Source organism: Typopeltis vanoorti, chromosome 8 (assembly GCF_054136105.1).
Source record: "Typopeltis vanoorti isolate ZY-2024b chromosome 8, IOZ_Tvanoo_1.0, whole genome shotgun sequence".
Taxonomy (NCBI): Eukaryota; Metazoa; Arthropoda; class Arachnida; order Uropygi; family Thelyphonidae; genus Typopeltis; species Typopeltis vanoorti.
Window position 1 is genome coordinate 23,984,297 of NC_143556.1, and position 17,533 is coordinate 24,001,829.

Sequence of the window (17,533 nt, forward strand, 5' to 3'; positions counted from 1 at the left end):
GTATGTATATCTACATATTTATTTATTATATCAGGTATCTATTATTGTCTTCATCTACTTTAGTTTAAAATTTAGTAAGTTATCAAATGGAAAAAAAAAAAAGGCACTATCACTTGGCAACAAAGTAAAATTGAAAACTTAGGAGAGCCTTAAGCTTATGGCACAAATGTGAAAACTTGAAAATTAAAAACTACACATGAATAAAAAATAAAAACTAAACTAACATTTAAATCTCAATCTTACATTTTTGTACTACATGTTAATGTTTTATTTATTTAGAATGATTACTTCACGACTGGTTGGCATAATTATCACTTTAATTTTTAGAGAGATAAAATTCATAATTCTCACAGTTTTGGTGGTGATAGTAGTAGTACTATTAAAAAAAACATATCTAATATAGTATTTAATACTATTTCAGATATATTTAATCTAATCATTGTAATAAAAAAAAACACCCATCTAAATATTTTTAAAAAAGTAGTAAAAAATATATACAAGTTGAAAAAAATCCACAATTAATTATCACCAAACAAAAAAAATGCGGTTTTCAAGTAAATTAGTCTGTTGCATCTTAAATAAAACATTAAAAAATTTAGCTTTTTCATTAATTAGTTGTCTAATTGATATAAAGTTGCTTTAATCTTTATTTTCTAATTTTTCTGGCATAAACTGCAAATTGAGCAATAACTTTTGATCTACTGACATATGATTAGGTGTCTAGTTAATTAAATCCATGAAAATTTAACTAAATCTTTATGGATTATATGTACCTGTCTCACCTCCCCCCCCATTGCTGTTGTATGTTGTTATATTGAGTGATTCTAGATAAATAATACAAAATATGCAATGCAGATACTCACATTACATGTAGATTGACCTGATTTTTTTCCCCCTTTTAAAATCACATTGCAATCTCAACACTGCAAATTTAAAGATAAAGTTTTAAGTGTTAATGGTGAGAGAGAGAGAGAAATATATTAAGAGGATGCTATATTAAATATGATAGGAACACATAAATGACTACATCCAGAATGTGTACATTAGCCTCTAACAAATAGTACCTGAGAGAATTAGGCGTAACCAAGTTGCCTACATAACAGTAACAAAAAATGAGGCTGATTAGTATATACAATTTACAATATATAGTGGAATGGGGACTACCAATGAGCCAGTATACATGCATGCCTGCACACATGCACACACACATTCTATAAAAATAAATCAACCAAAACAAATGACATAGGGATGAATTTAAGTCTTGTGTTCAATAGTTGGCAGTTCCTTGTGATGCATGCCAGCATGCTGAAGTCTCAAGTCAGCAATCTTGCTGACATGCTGGGACTGATATGAATTGAGTTTTTGTACTTGTGGCTTGGAGAAGAATGCTTAAGCTGTGAGGTTGCATCATATTTGCCACATTATCAGTGACTTTCAGCAAATACTACATATGAGCAACATTAACAGTTACTTGATATAAGTCATGTGCAGGCATGTACTGTCATAGGTGCTTGGGAGCTGGGTGTTGAGCTACCACTGTGTCCAGAGAGATCATAACCTGAGTGGTGATGATGGTGAGGGTGGTGTGGATAAGAGATGTTTCTCTGCTGAGCTCTTCCTTGTCTTATTGGATCTGCAAAATAAATAAAATAGTTTAATATCTACAGAAACAATCTCATGAAATCTAATCAACTCAATAATCCTCACTGTTCAAGATTTATGTTCAAATATGTGTTAATGCATTTTTTATATATGTTGTGTAAAGTTTATAATAAATTTTATCAATTTATAATAAACCAGTCTAAATTTCCTTCTTAATATACTGTAGAACATGGACGATATATAAAAATTCTATTTCTTTCTCAAGCACATTTAATTGAATATTTTCATAATGCATATATTTATTGTCGTTTTATTTTTATTCTGTAGGAGTAAGTATAGAATTTGAATATAACATATATGATGTGTTTTATTTTCATTAAAAAAAAAAAGAAATGAAGTTTTTGAATTATAAGGGTAATATTGTCTGTGAAGGTCTGCATGGATTAGTTACAGGAATCTTGTTTTGGAAACTTGCTTGCCTTTTATAATAAACTGACAACAAAAGTTGATGATGGAAAGGCATATGCTACTATTTTTTTGGATTTTGCAAAAGCATTTGATAGGATGACACATGATAAGTTGATATTTAAGTTTCAACATATGGGGTCGGTTATAAGGTTAGTGAATTGGATTGTGAATTTGTACTGTATCAACCAAGCAGAAGGTTACAAGTGAGATTCCAGGATCAGTATCAGGACCTTTTCTTTTTAACCTTTGTCAATGATACTATGCCTGGGTTGAAGGGAGACATTTATTTATTGGCACTATTACCAGTAATAGTGCCAATGTGGTAGTACTTAATGAGGATTTAAATAAGCAGGACAGATGGGCAAATGAATGGGATATCAGTTCAAGGAAACCAAATATAAGGGCTTCAAATTTGGGATCCCCCATGAGAGGCTGCATACTTTATTGATGGATCTATACTAGAGAAAGCGGAGGAAGCAAAGAATCCTGTGGTGATAGCTGATAAAAATTTGAGGTTCAGGGGACATAATAGTCCTCACTTGGGCTATTGTGCACAGGTCTGGTCTCCTGTGTTTCAATGGTCATTCTGATACAGTGGAGGGAGAGAGTGCAAAGGAGAGTGTCAAAAATGATATCAGGATTGTGGAATACAGATCATGAAGACAGATAAAGAATTTAGGTTTCAGACACTAGCAAACAAGAAAAAGAACAGTGATATGATTGAGAATTAAAAACTTCTGAGAAAATCACAAAGGATTTCAGTTAATGGAATTTTCACTTTATGGGGGGAGTGGAAAAGGACACGAGGGCATCCATGGAAGTTAAGAATGAATGCTGTCAAGAAGGGAGGGTTAGGGCTAGATTTTTCCCTCATAGAGTAGTGCATGATTGGAATGGAATTGCCATTGGATGTTGTGTGTGTGCAAGTAGTGTGAATGAATTCAAGAGCAGGTATGACAGCTGGTGCAAATAGCATGGCATTCCTCGATGAGTTCCTGACTCCTTGGAGGTCTCTCTTAATAATAACAATACTGCAAAGGTGGTGAATGTAACCCCAAAACATCACTGCAATACTAAGAAAAACTTTGACCAATAGATATAAAAGAATGGTGATTCCATTATATAAAGTCCCAGTAACCCACATCTGGATTAGTGTGCTGAGATGTGGTCACCAGGCACTTTGGAAGGGGACAGAGATGGATAATAAAAATGATATCGGACTTTATAATGTTAAAATAAATTTGATTTAATCCTTTATCCAAGTGTGAGCAAACAAAGTTTGCACCTGAAAGTATCTTCAGGACTGGGGTAAGGTGGTACAACACCAGAAACTCCATGCAAAGGTGGAGCAAGCTACCAACACTCCTATCTCAGTATTTCCCATAATGCAAAACCCATCTCCCTGCGGATGTCTAATGTTATGCATTAAGGGAAGGGCCACAACCCAGACTAGTTTCGACCTTTATCGGGGTCTCTTCAGTGGGAGCCAGGTGCAAGTGGAGATACCAGGCAGAAGCATTAGCAGGTCATCTCTACCTATAGGAGTTGCCTGGTATCTCCACTTGCGCCTGGCTCCCACTGAAGAGACCTCAATAAAGGTCAAAACTAGTCTGGGTTGTGGACCTTCCCTTAATGCATAGCATTAGACATATCCACAAGGAGATGGGTTTTGCATTATGGGAGATACTGAGATAGGAGTGTTGGTAGCTTGCTCCACCTTTGCATGGAGTGCCCTGGTGTTGTACCACCTTAACCCAGTCCTGAAGATACTTTCAGGCGCAAACTTTGTTTGCTCACACTTGGATAAAGGATTAAACTAAATTTATTATACTTTAACCAAGTGAAAAATAAACTTTCAACATCTTTATAATGTTAGTTATCAGAATAGAATGATGGCATGCAAACTAGACTATGGTTCAATTGAATTTTAAAAAAGTATAGAATTTGGTGAGAGAAGATAAATGGGTAATGTAATTGAGACACTCAAACTGTTGAGAGGTATTTTCAGCATTGACACTAGGAAGATTTTACATATAGTAGAACAAGGGGAAGGATAAGGACAAGAGACTATCCCCGGGAAGTTGTCAAAGGAGGTCATGAGTAAAATGATGAGAGGTACCTTTTTTGCAAGAGGGCGGTTGAAATTCATTGCTGGATAGATTTAAGGAATGGTATGACAGACTTTATGTTATCTAAGATGGGCTCCTATAATGGTTCTTGTGACTTTTTGGAGGACCAAAACAACAATCATAATAACTGTAGAATGCTGCTATAAAATGATGTATCAAGGTTAAAATGAAAAGTTAAAAAATATAAAAGGAAATGATTCTAAATGAAGTTTTTGAAATGTGTGAAAGTGGAGAATACTGCTGCAAAATGTTATGTTGGGTTAAAAAAAATGAAAAGTTAAAATAAACAACACCGACCCGATTGGATGAGTGGTTAGCATATCTGCTCTCCAGCCAAAAGGCTGCGGGTTCGAATTCCGCCGTGAGAATGGATTTTGTGATTGTCTGTGAAAATACTAGTGGTGGTGGTGGGCAGCAGATGGTGTTGGTGTAGAGGATGGTAGTTGAGGTTCGCTGTAGTTAATGATTGAGTGGTGGAGACAGAGAGTTGTAGTACAGGTACCCTCCCTTGATGTGTCTTTAGACTCCTTGAAGGTGTCACGTAATAATAATAATAATAAACAAGACATAAAAATTTTCATTGCTATTATCATCATCATCATCAAATTCCTGCCATGTACCCTCAAGGGGTGTACAGGATATGATAGTACTACATGAAAAAATTATATCATTACTAATTTCCTATCTACAATTTTCCTCCAAATCAGTCTGTTACTTGTCAAGACTCCAACATTATCAGATCTTATATTTCTATTATCTAAGGCACTTTGTACCGTATCAATCCACCTATATCTTGGTCTTCCTCTGGGTCATTTTCCTGCCAACTTGGCAGAGAACACTTGTTTTGCTAATCTTTCCGCACCTATTCTGTTTAAGTGACCATATCACCTGAGATTAGCTCTGCTAACGAATTCCTGGATGCTGACAATGTCAAGTTCTATCCTAATATTCTCATTTTTAATATGATATTGCCATTGATGCCATTTGTTAACGCCTATAATCTTTCTCAGGACTCTCATATCTACAGTCTCTAGTCTTTGGTCAAGTGTTTTACTTCTGACCCAGCTCTCCGATCCATAAGTTAAAACTGGTTTGAACACTTGTCTTGTATACAGCTAATTTAGTGTTCTGACTAATTTCTCTCTTATTCCATATGAATTTATTCAATTGACTTCCTACTATACCTGCTTTGTTGATTCTGTTGTCTATTTCCATAATTAATTTACCATCTTCACTAAATCGTGCCTAAGTAGCTAAAATGTTTTACTTGTTCCACAGGTTCTCCATTCACAATGCAGTTGACATTTTCAATGATTCTGCCAATTTTCATTGTCTTTGTCTTTTTATTGCTGACCTTCATAACATATCTATTGCAATGGTTATTCAATTTAGTCAGAGAATCTTGCAGACTTGTAGCGGATTTATTTAGAAGTATAACATCATCTGCATAAAGCAAAGAGCTGATATTAACATCTCCATTTTTGATGTCATGCTTAATACCACTTTCCTTCATAATGTGATCCATATAGATAATGAATAACAGAGGGGATAATGTACATGCTTGTCTCACACCAGATTTAGCATTAAACCATCTTCCTGTACTTCCTTCAATTCTAACTGCTGACTTACAACTCAAAGACTAAGTACTGCTTGATATAATGCCCCACTAACACCATATAACTGTAGCGTATTGAATAGCTTCTCTCTTGGCACCTTGTCATATGCCTTTTCCAAATCGACAAAACTTAAATACAGATTTTTGTTATATTCCCATGATTTCTCCACTATTTGTTGTAAAGTGAAGATCTGATCCTGACAGCCTCTATTTGACCTGAATCCAGCTTGTTCTTCACCAAGCTTTTCTTCCACAATTCTTCTCGACCGTTTCTCAAGTATACTTGCACAGATCTTACTAGGAACACTCAGTAGGGATATACCTCTGTAATTCTCACATTCAGTTTTATTTCCCTTTTTATATATGGGTACAATGAGAGCTCTACTCCAATCGTCCGGAATTTGTCCCTCTTTCCAGGCATTCTGAACTATGCAGTGCAGACACTGTAAGACTTTTATGCCACCATACTTCAGCATTTCTGGTGAAATATCATTTACTCCTGCTGCCTTTCCACATTTCAAGCCTTTCATGGCTTTTTCTAATTCAAGTATGGATATGTATTCCTGACTGCATGCCTGGTCAGTGTTTTTTTTTTTTTTTTTTTTTATCACCGTGCTATCATCACTGCTTGTTTCATTTACCAAATTTTCAGAGTAATTACTCCATACTTTAAGGATATCTTTTTCTCCCATTTTCATGTCACCTTTATCATCTCTAACTCCTTTTACAGCACTCTTTCCTCCATTCCTAAGCTTCTTCAGCAATCTCCAGAATATTTTGCCACCTTCTTGATATTTATTTTCTATGTTCTTGCCAAAGTCCTCCCATGACTTTTGTTTAGCTAGTTTTACACACTGTGTAGCTTTCTTACATTTGTCTCTATATTCTCTAAGAGCACAAGCTGACTTATTTGACAGGAACTTTTGATATGCTTTCTTCTTTTCCTTCACTGCCTCTTTAACTTCCTGTGTCCACCAGGGAGTTTTAATTTTTCTATCCTTGCAGACAACTTCACCACATGCCTCTCTAGCTGAATCAATCAGGGTTTTCTTCAAGGCTTGCCACTGAATCTCCAAGGTTTGGTTCCTGTTCTCAAACTCTTTCATTTATTTTTCAATAATCTTTGTGTATTTTAGTCTACAGTTCACATCTGAGAGCTGCTCAACTTTTATTCGCTTTAAAACTTTCTTACATGCTATTCTTTTCAATATGAAATTCAATTTTATCCTGCTCAAGACTAAATAGTGATCACTTCCAATTTCAAATCCTCTGTACACTCTGGTGTCCTATACCAGGGAGAAAACATCACTATCAACAATAACATAGTCAATGAGACTTTTCTTATTCCTAGCCTCTTCTCTCCATGTGAATTTGTGCACATTTTTATGTTGGAGCACGGTGTTAGTAATAACCATGTCCATATCCTGAGCAGAAATCCAACAAGTACTTGCCATTATTATTAGCTTTGCTCTTTTCTCCAAATTTTCCCAAAACATTTTTGTATGCCTGACAATCACTTCCTACTCTGCTATTTAGATCTTCAACAAGGACCAACGTTTCCTTTTTCATTGTGTCAGTAGCTTTCTCTAGAGCCTCAAAAAACTCCTCCACTTCTACCTTAGTAGAACCTTCTGTGGGACCATAGACACCAATAAGTCTCATTGTCCAGTTCCCCATTCTGATATTTGCCCAAATCACTCTACTTGAGACTGACTGCCATTCAAGAAGATTAGCCTCGTATTTTGTGTTGAATACTATGGCTACTCCTTTTCCTTGATTGTCATTGCCTGAATATAACATTTCGTATTTATTGCTCAGAAAGATCGCACCCGTTTTGGTCTTTTTTGCTTCAGTCACCCCTATTATGTCAATCTAGTACTTATCTAATTCCTCAGCTAGCTCCATTACTTTGCCATTCAGGCTTCTTACATTAATAGTACCGATCTTTAACTCTGGTGATGTTGTGTTGGGGTGTGTTTTCAGATTGGTATCAGTAGCTGACTTTTCGCTGTTCGCCATGGTCCCCTGGCGAAAACAACGGGGGCCCTTGTTTAACCAGGCGACGCCCCAGCCGGCATGAAATTTTGTCATGTTGTACTATCATTATGTATTTTGGTTTAACTAATAGGAATACAATTTGGTTCGGCTAAATCCCAAATTGCCAGCCCATCCTCTTTCATTCACTATCCAGTTAGATACCCAACAGGGTGCACCACGAGAAGGTGAGGTTTGGACATTAAGTCGGAAGCCCTGGTCGGTTCTCTTCTCCGAATTCCTTTAAAGGCTATGTGGAGGTCTCCTCTTAGTTTTACAGCTTTGACCCTTAAGCACCCTATAACATCAAGTTGAAATTAAAAAGAAAATATAAACCCCATCATCAGAAATGAAGAGATACAGCAAGAATAAGAGAAGCAGAAATAGAAAGAAGATACGGAACAGTGTTAGAAAAGAAACTTAAGTGTGAACAAAGAAAAAAATTCGAACCTAAGAGTGATAGGAGTAATGAAGGTGATAGAAGATGCAGTTGAAGAAACAGCACCACAAGAGAAGATCAAGAAGTGGATTAGACAAGAAACACTACAGTCAGTACAGGAGAAAAGAATGTTGAAGATAAGAAGATATACATCAGAACAAGCAGAGGAGTAATATAGAAAAAAGTGTCATCATCATCATCATCATCAAATTCCTGCCATGTATCCTCAAGGGGTGTACAGGATATGATAGTACTACATGAAAAAAATGACATTATTATTAATTTCCTATCTACAATTTTCCTCCAAATCAGTCTGTTACTTGTCAAGACTCCAACATTATCAGATCTTATATTTCTATCATCTAAAGCACTTTGTACCGTATCAATCCACCTATATCTTGGTCTTCCTCTGGGTCGTTTTGCTGCCAACCTGGCAGAGAACACTTGTTTTGCTAATCTTTCCTCGCCCATTCTGTTTAAGTGACCATACCACCTGAGATTAGCTCTGCTAATGCATTCCTGGATGCTGACAATGTCAAGTTCTTTCCTAATATTCTCGTTTTTAATATGATACTGCCATTGATGCCATCTGCTCATGCCTATAATCTTTCTCAGGATTTGGCTGGCAATTCCCAAATTGCCAGCCCATCCTCATCCGTTCAGCCAAGTAGATACCCAACAGGGTGCACCACGAGAAGGTGAGGATTGGACATTAGGCCAGAAGCCCTGGTCGGTTCTCCGCATTCCTTTAAAGGCTATGTGGAGGTCTCCCCTCAGTTATACAGCTTTGACCCTTAAGCACCCCATTGCTATTAACACTGTTAAAATATCCTCTTCAGTATATACAGAAATTATGTTGTCATCTCTGCCTAAGACAAGTCAGCAGAAATTCAATTAAAAATTTCTGCCGTTTAGGCAGTGGCATAGCTAGAGCAGTTGCTGCCCGGGGTGGTCCCTGAGTTTGCTGCCCCCTCTCAATACACATCATAAATACTACAAAAAGTCAAAATGACGTATAGGGAAATAAATTAAAACGCTATGTTTATTTTTGAAGTAAAATTTTAATTTCACCATTCTAAAAAGTTATTTTTCTTGCTTTTCTGTTAGAAAAATCATCAATGACATTGGCGAAGTCTATTTCATAGTAATGTAGGTAATTCTTTATCAAATTTTATTTTAAAAAAATCCTCTCACAATTAGCAATGCTTACATCAATTGTGAGGAAAATTCGCAGTAGTATTACAATATTTGGAACCAAGTTCTCGAGACTGTATTTTAGAATTAACTGCAAAAGTTCAAACAAGTTCAAAGTGCCGCCTGGGGAGGACCACTCCCCTCCACACCCTCCTAGCTACGTCACTGAATTTAGGCAATTTAACTGAATTCAGTTCAGTTAAAAAGCCTAAACATGGATGAAAAATCCCACCTGTAATACTACAATAGACAAGCTGAATTAAATCTTACAGTATCCAATCTGTTAAAAGCACTTGTGCAAAAACTATATTTAAGTAAATTAATATATCAGTATACCATCAGATTTAGTTAAAAATTCTTGTTATAAGAAACACAGTAACATTTTAAATAGGTTTTAGCAAGATGCATAATATTTAAGATGTTCTGAAGTAATCATTAAATTAATTCTGAGTTTCATACTGAAGGTCATTATCATCATCAAATTCTTGACATGTATCCCTTGGGAGTGTGTGTGTGTGGGGGGGGGGAGTACAGTATATTATGATAGTACTACATGAAAATATTACATGATTGTTAACTTTCTACTGAACAATTTGCTTCCAAATTAATGTGTTAGCTGTCAAGACACCAATTTAATTAAACACATCTTATACTGTGGTACTTTTTTTTTTTTTTTTTACTGTATCAATTCACCTAGATCACAATATTCCTCTCAGTCTCTTTCCTGCCATCCTGGCAAAGGATACTTGTTTTGCTACCTTTCCTCTCCCATTCTTGTTTATGTGACCATACCATTTGATATTAGCTCTGCTAACACATTTCTGAATGCTTACATTGTCAAATTCTTTCAAATATCCTCATTTTTAATATTATACTACAGTTGAGGCCATCTATTTGTTCCCTTAATCTTTCTCAGAACTCTCCTATTTGTGACATCCACTCTTTGGTCAAGTGTTTTATTTTTCTAACCTAGATCTGAGATCCATAAGTTAAAATTGGTTTGACCATTGTCATGTACACAACAAGTTAAGTGTTTTGGCTAATTTCACTCTTATTCCATATAAATTTATTCATTTGACTTCCTACCATATTAGCTTTGCTAATTCTGTTGTCTACTTCCATATTTAATTTGCCATCTTAATGAAAAATTGTGTCTAAATAGCTGAAATGTTTTACTTGTATAGATTCTCCATTCAGAATGTAGCTGATTTTTTCAATGTTTTTGCCTATTTTCATTGTCTTTGTTTTTTTATTGTTTTGGCATTTTCATACCAAATTTTTTACAGCAATCATTCAATTTAATCCTGAAGACATGGTGGATTTATTTAGATGAGTCTGAACTGCAGGACATGTTTGTACATTAATAATAGTAGTATCATCTACATAACATAAAGAACTAAGATTTACATCTCCAATTTTGATATCAATACCACTCTCTATCATAATCTGATCCATATAGATGATGAATAACAGCTGAGATAATGTACACACCTTGTTCTACACCTGATTTAACACCAAACAATCCTCCTGTACTTCCTTCATTTCTAACTGGTGACTCACAGCTTAAATAGAGACTATGTATTGCTTCAACCAATGTCCCATTTACACCTGAGCATTTTGAACACTCTTCTCTTAAAATCTTGTCACATGCTCTTTCTAGATCTACAAAACTTAAATACAGATCCTTATTATATTCATATGACTTCTTCACTGTCTTAAAGTGAAAATTGGATCCTGACAATCTCTAATCTGTTATCTGTCAAGACTCCAATATTATCATATTGTTTTGTGATTAGAAATTATCTCTATAAAGATTATTTTTATTCTCCAAGTGTTTAGTATTTACACAAGGGTTCAATTCCGATTGGTGCAATGATTTTTAACCGTTTCTTTCAGAATCTGGAAAATCACTGACTCAAGACTAAATACAAAAAATATACACATTTAATAAAACTAAAACAATATATGCACTTCAAATAAAATTACATAACTAACTACAAAATTAACTAGCCTTCCAAGACCTTCTAAAATAAACCTACACTTTAGAGATCACCCATTCTCTGACTCATTCTATAACATATACTTAATCATGTCTACCAACTAAACACCTTGTTTTCACAATAACAAAATGTTCATAGTCAGTTTCTCTGTTAGGGCCTTTTTCCGAAAATATACATTTCTCTTCTTCTTTTCCATAGGATCCTTTCTTATCACCCTTATGTAGCACACAATATTATTCCTCCTGTCTCTGAAGTATAAATACTCTTACCTCTTGCAGTTCAATTTTACTAATTTCTGTACCACAGAAAAAAGTTTCTTCTACTGTTTTATAAACAACATATATAAGTTGCTAATTCCGTTGCCTTTTCCAGTAGAAATAACAAATAGATCCGACATCCTTAAGACATATGAAACATTCCAATCAGCATTTCCTCGAACATTCAATTAGAACATTGACTGCAATATATCTTCTTTTATTTACTAAATACTTGTTAACAGTCTCAACTCCTCCAGTTTAAAGACTCACAGTTCCTTTTCGGAATCTTCTATTAATATTCTTCTCGAATGTCATGTAAAAACTTTCTAACAACAAAATTTCTCTGGTCTATGTTCTTAAACTTCCATTAGCACTCTCCTGTTTTTCCCATTACCTCAATACTGAACGCTCTCTCTGTCAGCTGTCAATCATCCATCAAACTCCTCGACGGACATGTGCACACCCTGCAAGTGGCAAGCAAGAAGTTACGTATAATGGCTGACACACTGACTCTGTTAGCGTAATGAGAATGTCTTTATAAAACACAATACTTAATAATTTTAAACTACAATAAAAAGGAACAAAAGTAACATAACTACCAGGTTCTGGTAAGTACATCAATTTTCAAATGATTTATTATTATTATTAAGAGAGACCTCCAGGCAGTCAGAGACTCATAGAGGGAGGCCACATACTACACACATTAGCTATCATACATATTCTTGCATTCATTCATTCACACTGCATGCACTCACAACATCCAAACGCAATCCATTCCAATCACACACCGTCTGAGAAAAATCTAGCTCTCACGCCCTTCTTGGCAGCCTTGATTCTCAGCTTCCAAAGATGCCCTCTAGTCCTTTCCCCACCCTCTATAAATTGAAAATTCCATCAATTGAAATCCTGTATGATCCTTTCAGAAGTTTGTAAGTCTCAATCATATCAACCCCTCTTTCTCCTATTTGCTAGTGTCTGCAGTCTACAAATTCTCAATCTGTCTTCATAATCAGTATTCCACAATCCTGATATCATTTTTAACACTCTCCTTTGTACTCTCTCCAATATATCAAAATCACAATAATAATATCAATAACAGACACATCGCAAGTGTGGATGTACATGTTATGAAACCAAAACTAATGATATACATAATAGAGAAACAATTGTAAAAAGATTCTTAATTATAAATTATGACTATTTTTACAATATCTTATATTTCTATGTTCTAATACCCTTTTTACTGTATTAACCAAACCCTAGATTTTGGTCTTCCTCTGGGTCTTTTTCCTGCCATCCAGGCAAAGAATACTTGTTTTGCTAATCTTTCCTCTCCCATTCTGTTTATATACCCACATGATATTAGCTCTGCTAACACATTCCTGATAACAATGCCAAGTTCTTTCTTAATATCCTCATTTTTAATGATACTGCCACTGATGTCATATTTTAACCCCCATAATCTTCCTTAGAACTCTCATATCAGTGGTCTCTATTCTTTGATCAAGTGTTTTATATCTAACTCAGCTCTTAGATCCATAGGTTAAAATTAGAAGTGGTAATAATCAATTCCATGAGGATTACAAAGACCAGGCAACGAGAGTGACTTGGTTGGTAAGGGTATCAAAAGTGAAGTATGAGCAGCAGTTGGCTAATGAAGCCAAAAAGAATCCTAAGGAGTTCTTTCGATATGTAGACAGCAAAAGAATGATTATGGAAAGATGACATTGATGGGAGAAAATAGTATAAGGACAACTACTGTGGAAGATATAGTGGGATACTTAATTTTCTTGTGAATGTGCCATCATGGAGAGATCGAGAGCAGTTGATGATGATGAGGAAGAGAGACTGACTGTAAGTGAGCAAGAGGTGTATGGGGAGAATTGAGCAAACTTGATGTTAATAAGACAGTCAGACTTGATAATATATCACCACATATTCTGAAGGAGTTGAGAGGGAGTTGACATCTGCCTTGACATATTTTTTTAATATGAGACTTGCACTGGGTCAAGTTCCAAAGGAGTAGAAAGAGAGCAAGATTGTGCTGCTTCATAAGGAGGGTGATAGAACTCAGGCATAAAATTATAGGCCTATCCGTGTGTCAGGTGTTGTGGTTAAGTTGTTGGAGAAGCTGGTGAGAACTAGAATCCAGAAGTGGGTTGACAACAATGGTATTATCTTTGATGGACAGCATGGATTTGCTAAAGGGAGGTCATGTTTTTATAATCTACTTACTTATTACAATAAGGTGAAGGCTTCCTTGAATAGAGGAGAGGAATACGAAACAGTATACTTAGATTTTGCAAAGGCTTTTGATAGATTATCACATTATACGTTGAGAGTCAAACTAGAGTGGATGGTGCTGGATATTAGATTAGTGCATTGGATCAGAGATTGGCTATCTGATAGGTATCAGCAAGTTATGTATGGGGAAGCAATATCCAGGAAGAGGAAAGTCACTAGTGGTGTGCCTCAGGGGCCTGTTTCAGCGCCCATTGCTGTTTAACCTGTATGTTAACGATACTGGCGAAGATTTGGATGGAGATATTCAGTTGTTTGCAGATGATACAAAGTTGGAATGAACTATGAAGAGTAGAGAAGATGTTGTGGCCTTACAAGAAGACTTGAATAAATTGAGTGAATGGGCACGGATATGGGGATGTGAGTTCAATGCTGCAAAATGTAAGGTTTAAAAATTTAGGAAACAAAGATGGGAGTAGAATTTATACTTGGTGGGGATATATTGTTGGAGGTGGAGGAAATAAGAGATCTTGGGGTGATAGGGATAAGGATCTGAAATTTAGGGGACACCACAAAGAATTGTGGGAATGATGCAGAGGACACTGACTTGTAGAAGAAGATTCTTGTTCCATTGTATATAGCTTTGATTAGGCCATACATGGACTTCTGTGTACAGATTTGATCACCTGGTCTTTTTTTCAAAATGACGAAGAGATGTTGGAAAGGGTCCAGAGATGATTTACTAAGGTAGTTTCTGATCTCTGGAATGTTGAATATGAGGAAAGGTTGAGAAGATGCAATTTACAGAGTCTAGTGGATAGGAGGAAGAGGGGGTGATATGATACATCTTCCAGATCTCTCAATTATCTGACTTCTGAATGAATGCAACTTCCATTATCTGACCCTTGAATGGATTAGCGTGACAAATGACTACAAGTATAGCACTATGTAAATGTACCTTCAGTTATTCAATTATATATATAAATTTCCTGTCATAAAACACTTACCTGTTCGAAGATGTATTAGCCAGAGGATGGCCATCAGAGCAGCACCAATCACAAAGGAGGCAAAAGCTATTCCTATAACAGCTTCTGTTGACAAACCCAAAAGTATAATTTGTTGGGTAATGGTTTCTTTATTCTGGTTAGTAGCCTCACTGACTTTAGTTACATGATTTGGATCTGCAGCATCCACAGGAGACCGATTATCAGTACCAAAGAAAAATGGACCTATCAAGTAGGTAACTGAATAAATATTTACGCAAATCATTAATTTAAGAAATTAATACTACAAGATTGGCTAAAAGCAAAACTGTAAGAAAGCAAGACACAAGAGTGATTTTATTTCTGAGCAACATAAAATATAGTAAATTTCAATAATTCAACCCTTTATTTCTAGAACATTTCATAACATTTTTGTCTGGATTGGAAAAAAAGAGGAATTATTGTAAATGAGGAAAAACTAAATTGCCTATGATTTGCTGATGACACTGTTCTTTTAGAAAACTCTGCAGAAGAACTTCAACATATGATTCATGATTTGCATGCAGCAACTAAAAAGAAAGGATTAAATATAAATCCTTTTTATAAATATAGACAAAGACAAAACAAAAATAATGCATAATAATACATCACCAAAAAGCCAATACAAATGAAACATCAGAAAAGTGATATAGTAAACTTCTATGTTTATCTAGGACAAAAGATCACAGCAGATGTAGACTGTCATGAAGAAATTACACACAGAATTCTACTTGGTTGGATAGCCTTTATTAAATACCATGAAGCACCCAAAGGAGACATCTGAATCTGATTTAAAAGAAAAATATTCGACAGTTGTATAGTTCTGATCAAGACATATCATCATGATTAATTGATGTAGTAAATTGGATCCATGATTGTGTTATATCGATGTTTTTCTACTTTTTATATCTTTATACTCAATTAGTTGTTTAGTTAAATCTATCCTTTCTTACTTAAACCTTCTTCTATCAAAATCCTACCGGCTGCTCTATTGTTATATATTTATCTTTAGTGATTTATTCTCTTACTTTAATCTTATTTTTATATCTAGGATTGTTTCCTCTTCGGATACTGGCAAATTTATATTTTGCTGCGCCAGCCAGTATCCTATAGCAGAAAAGATCCTTGCTCAGGGATACAATACTAGAGTTTGAAGATTACGTACACAATATCTTATTTTAACTGCCGTATAGATTCAGATTATTGCAGTTGTGACCTAAATCTATATTTTATATTCACTCTCCAAATCCTTCCTGCCAGATAGGTTCTATTTTATATAAGTGGTAATTTGGAATTGTAATCAGGCATGGCTCAGATTCAGGTAAATATGACATGTTTATTGGAATATCTAAAACACAATACAAAATTCATACACTCAATTTTGCTCAATACTAAATAAAACTCGAACTAAGAGATTAACACATTCGAACTAATTAAAACTAATAAGGCAAGCTAAACACAGTAATTACACATTGGGATATAAAGTAAACGATGTTAAGTTAAGCATATTCCTTTCAGTAGTATTACTCGTAAGAACAAAACTAACAATCATTCAAATGTTACTGAGATATTAAATTCTACTTTTCTTATCACTTCAAGTTAATCCTATCACATACAAAATTACAAAAAAGACCTCTTCTAAACAATTCTTCTTACTCACAAACGAGGTTAACTTTCTGATTAGAGACTGTTCACAGAGTTCCTTAGAATAAAGTTCTAAATTTCACAATCGTAAACAATCTTCTTTCTTCTAATGAACATTCACACAAAATTAGAGCAATTACACCTTACCGACTTTTTCTGCATCATTCTGCACCACGTGTTTGTCTGGATATTTCTCATCTATTTTGGCTGTCTATATGCCAACGTAGGGATTACGCTATCTTCATTCTTTCTGTCAGAAACGGACTCAAAATCTTTGCGTTTCAGGAACAACTCGATGGGGATTTTCAGTGATGGCTTGATTCTGTTAGGACCGAAATTTTTTACTTTCAGCTTTGCATAGAATCCAGCTTCATTTCTTTACGAACGCCCGCTGCTCGACATCACAGATTTCACCCCTACACGAAACTGCCCACCAACTTCCAAACCACCCAACAGGAAAACAATACGACAAGAGATCAAGAGAATGCCCTGTTTTCCGAATAAGCTATACCCGCCAGCATTACACTGTATGCGTGTAGCTTTAGGCCTTCCAGGAATTAATACTTAACAGCTTTATGATGACTCACAATAGATTTTAAGTAAGGCTTAAAATCTTACTTAGATTTAAATTTAAGTAAGGCTTAAATTTAATTCACATTATCCCTCTTTTTTAAGACATACAAAAATGAAATCTCAAATTAATCACAATAGCTTAAATATAAGGTGCTTAAATAAAGAATACAAATTTTTACATAAAGTGAGGAAGTTTCACTTTTAGTTACAACTGATGTGCAGGTATTTCTCTATGTTTGCAAATTTTTCTATGTTAGACCCTAAACAAATGATTTCTTTCCAAGATTCCTTCACTTAGGATCTAACAATTGTTTT

At 35.1% G+C, this 17,533-nt stretch overlaps 1 protein-coding gene across 1 annotated transcript in view; it reads right to left on the bottom strand.

Annotated features, from left to right (window-relative positions):
- Positions 1-890: 890 nt before the first annotated feature.
- LOC150103852 (transforming growth factor beta receptor type 3-like) overlaps positions 891-17,533 on the bottom strand; it is a 315,988-nt gene continuing 299,345 nt past the window's right edge. The window contains exons 16-17 of the mRNA XM_090397076.1: positions 14,987-15,208; positions 891-1,633 (exon numbers count right to left, since the gene is read on the bottom strand). Of these exons, the coding sequence (XP_090253202.1) occupies positions 1,482-1,633; positions 14,987-15,208 (374 nt within the window). The 3' untranslated portion in view covers positions 891-1,481. The remainder of the gene's footprint in view (positions 1,634-14,986; positions 15,209-17,533) is intronic.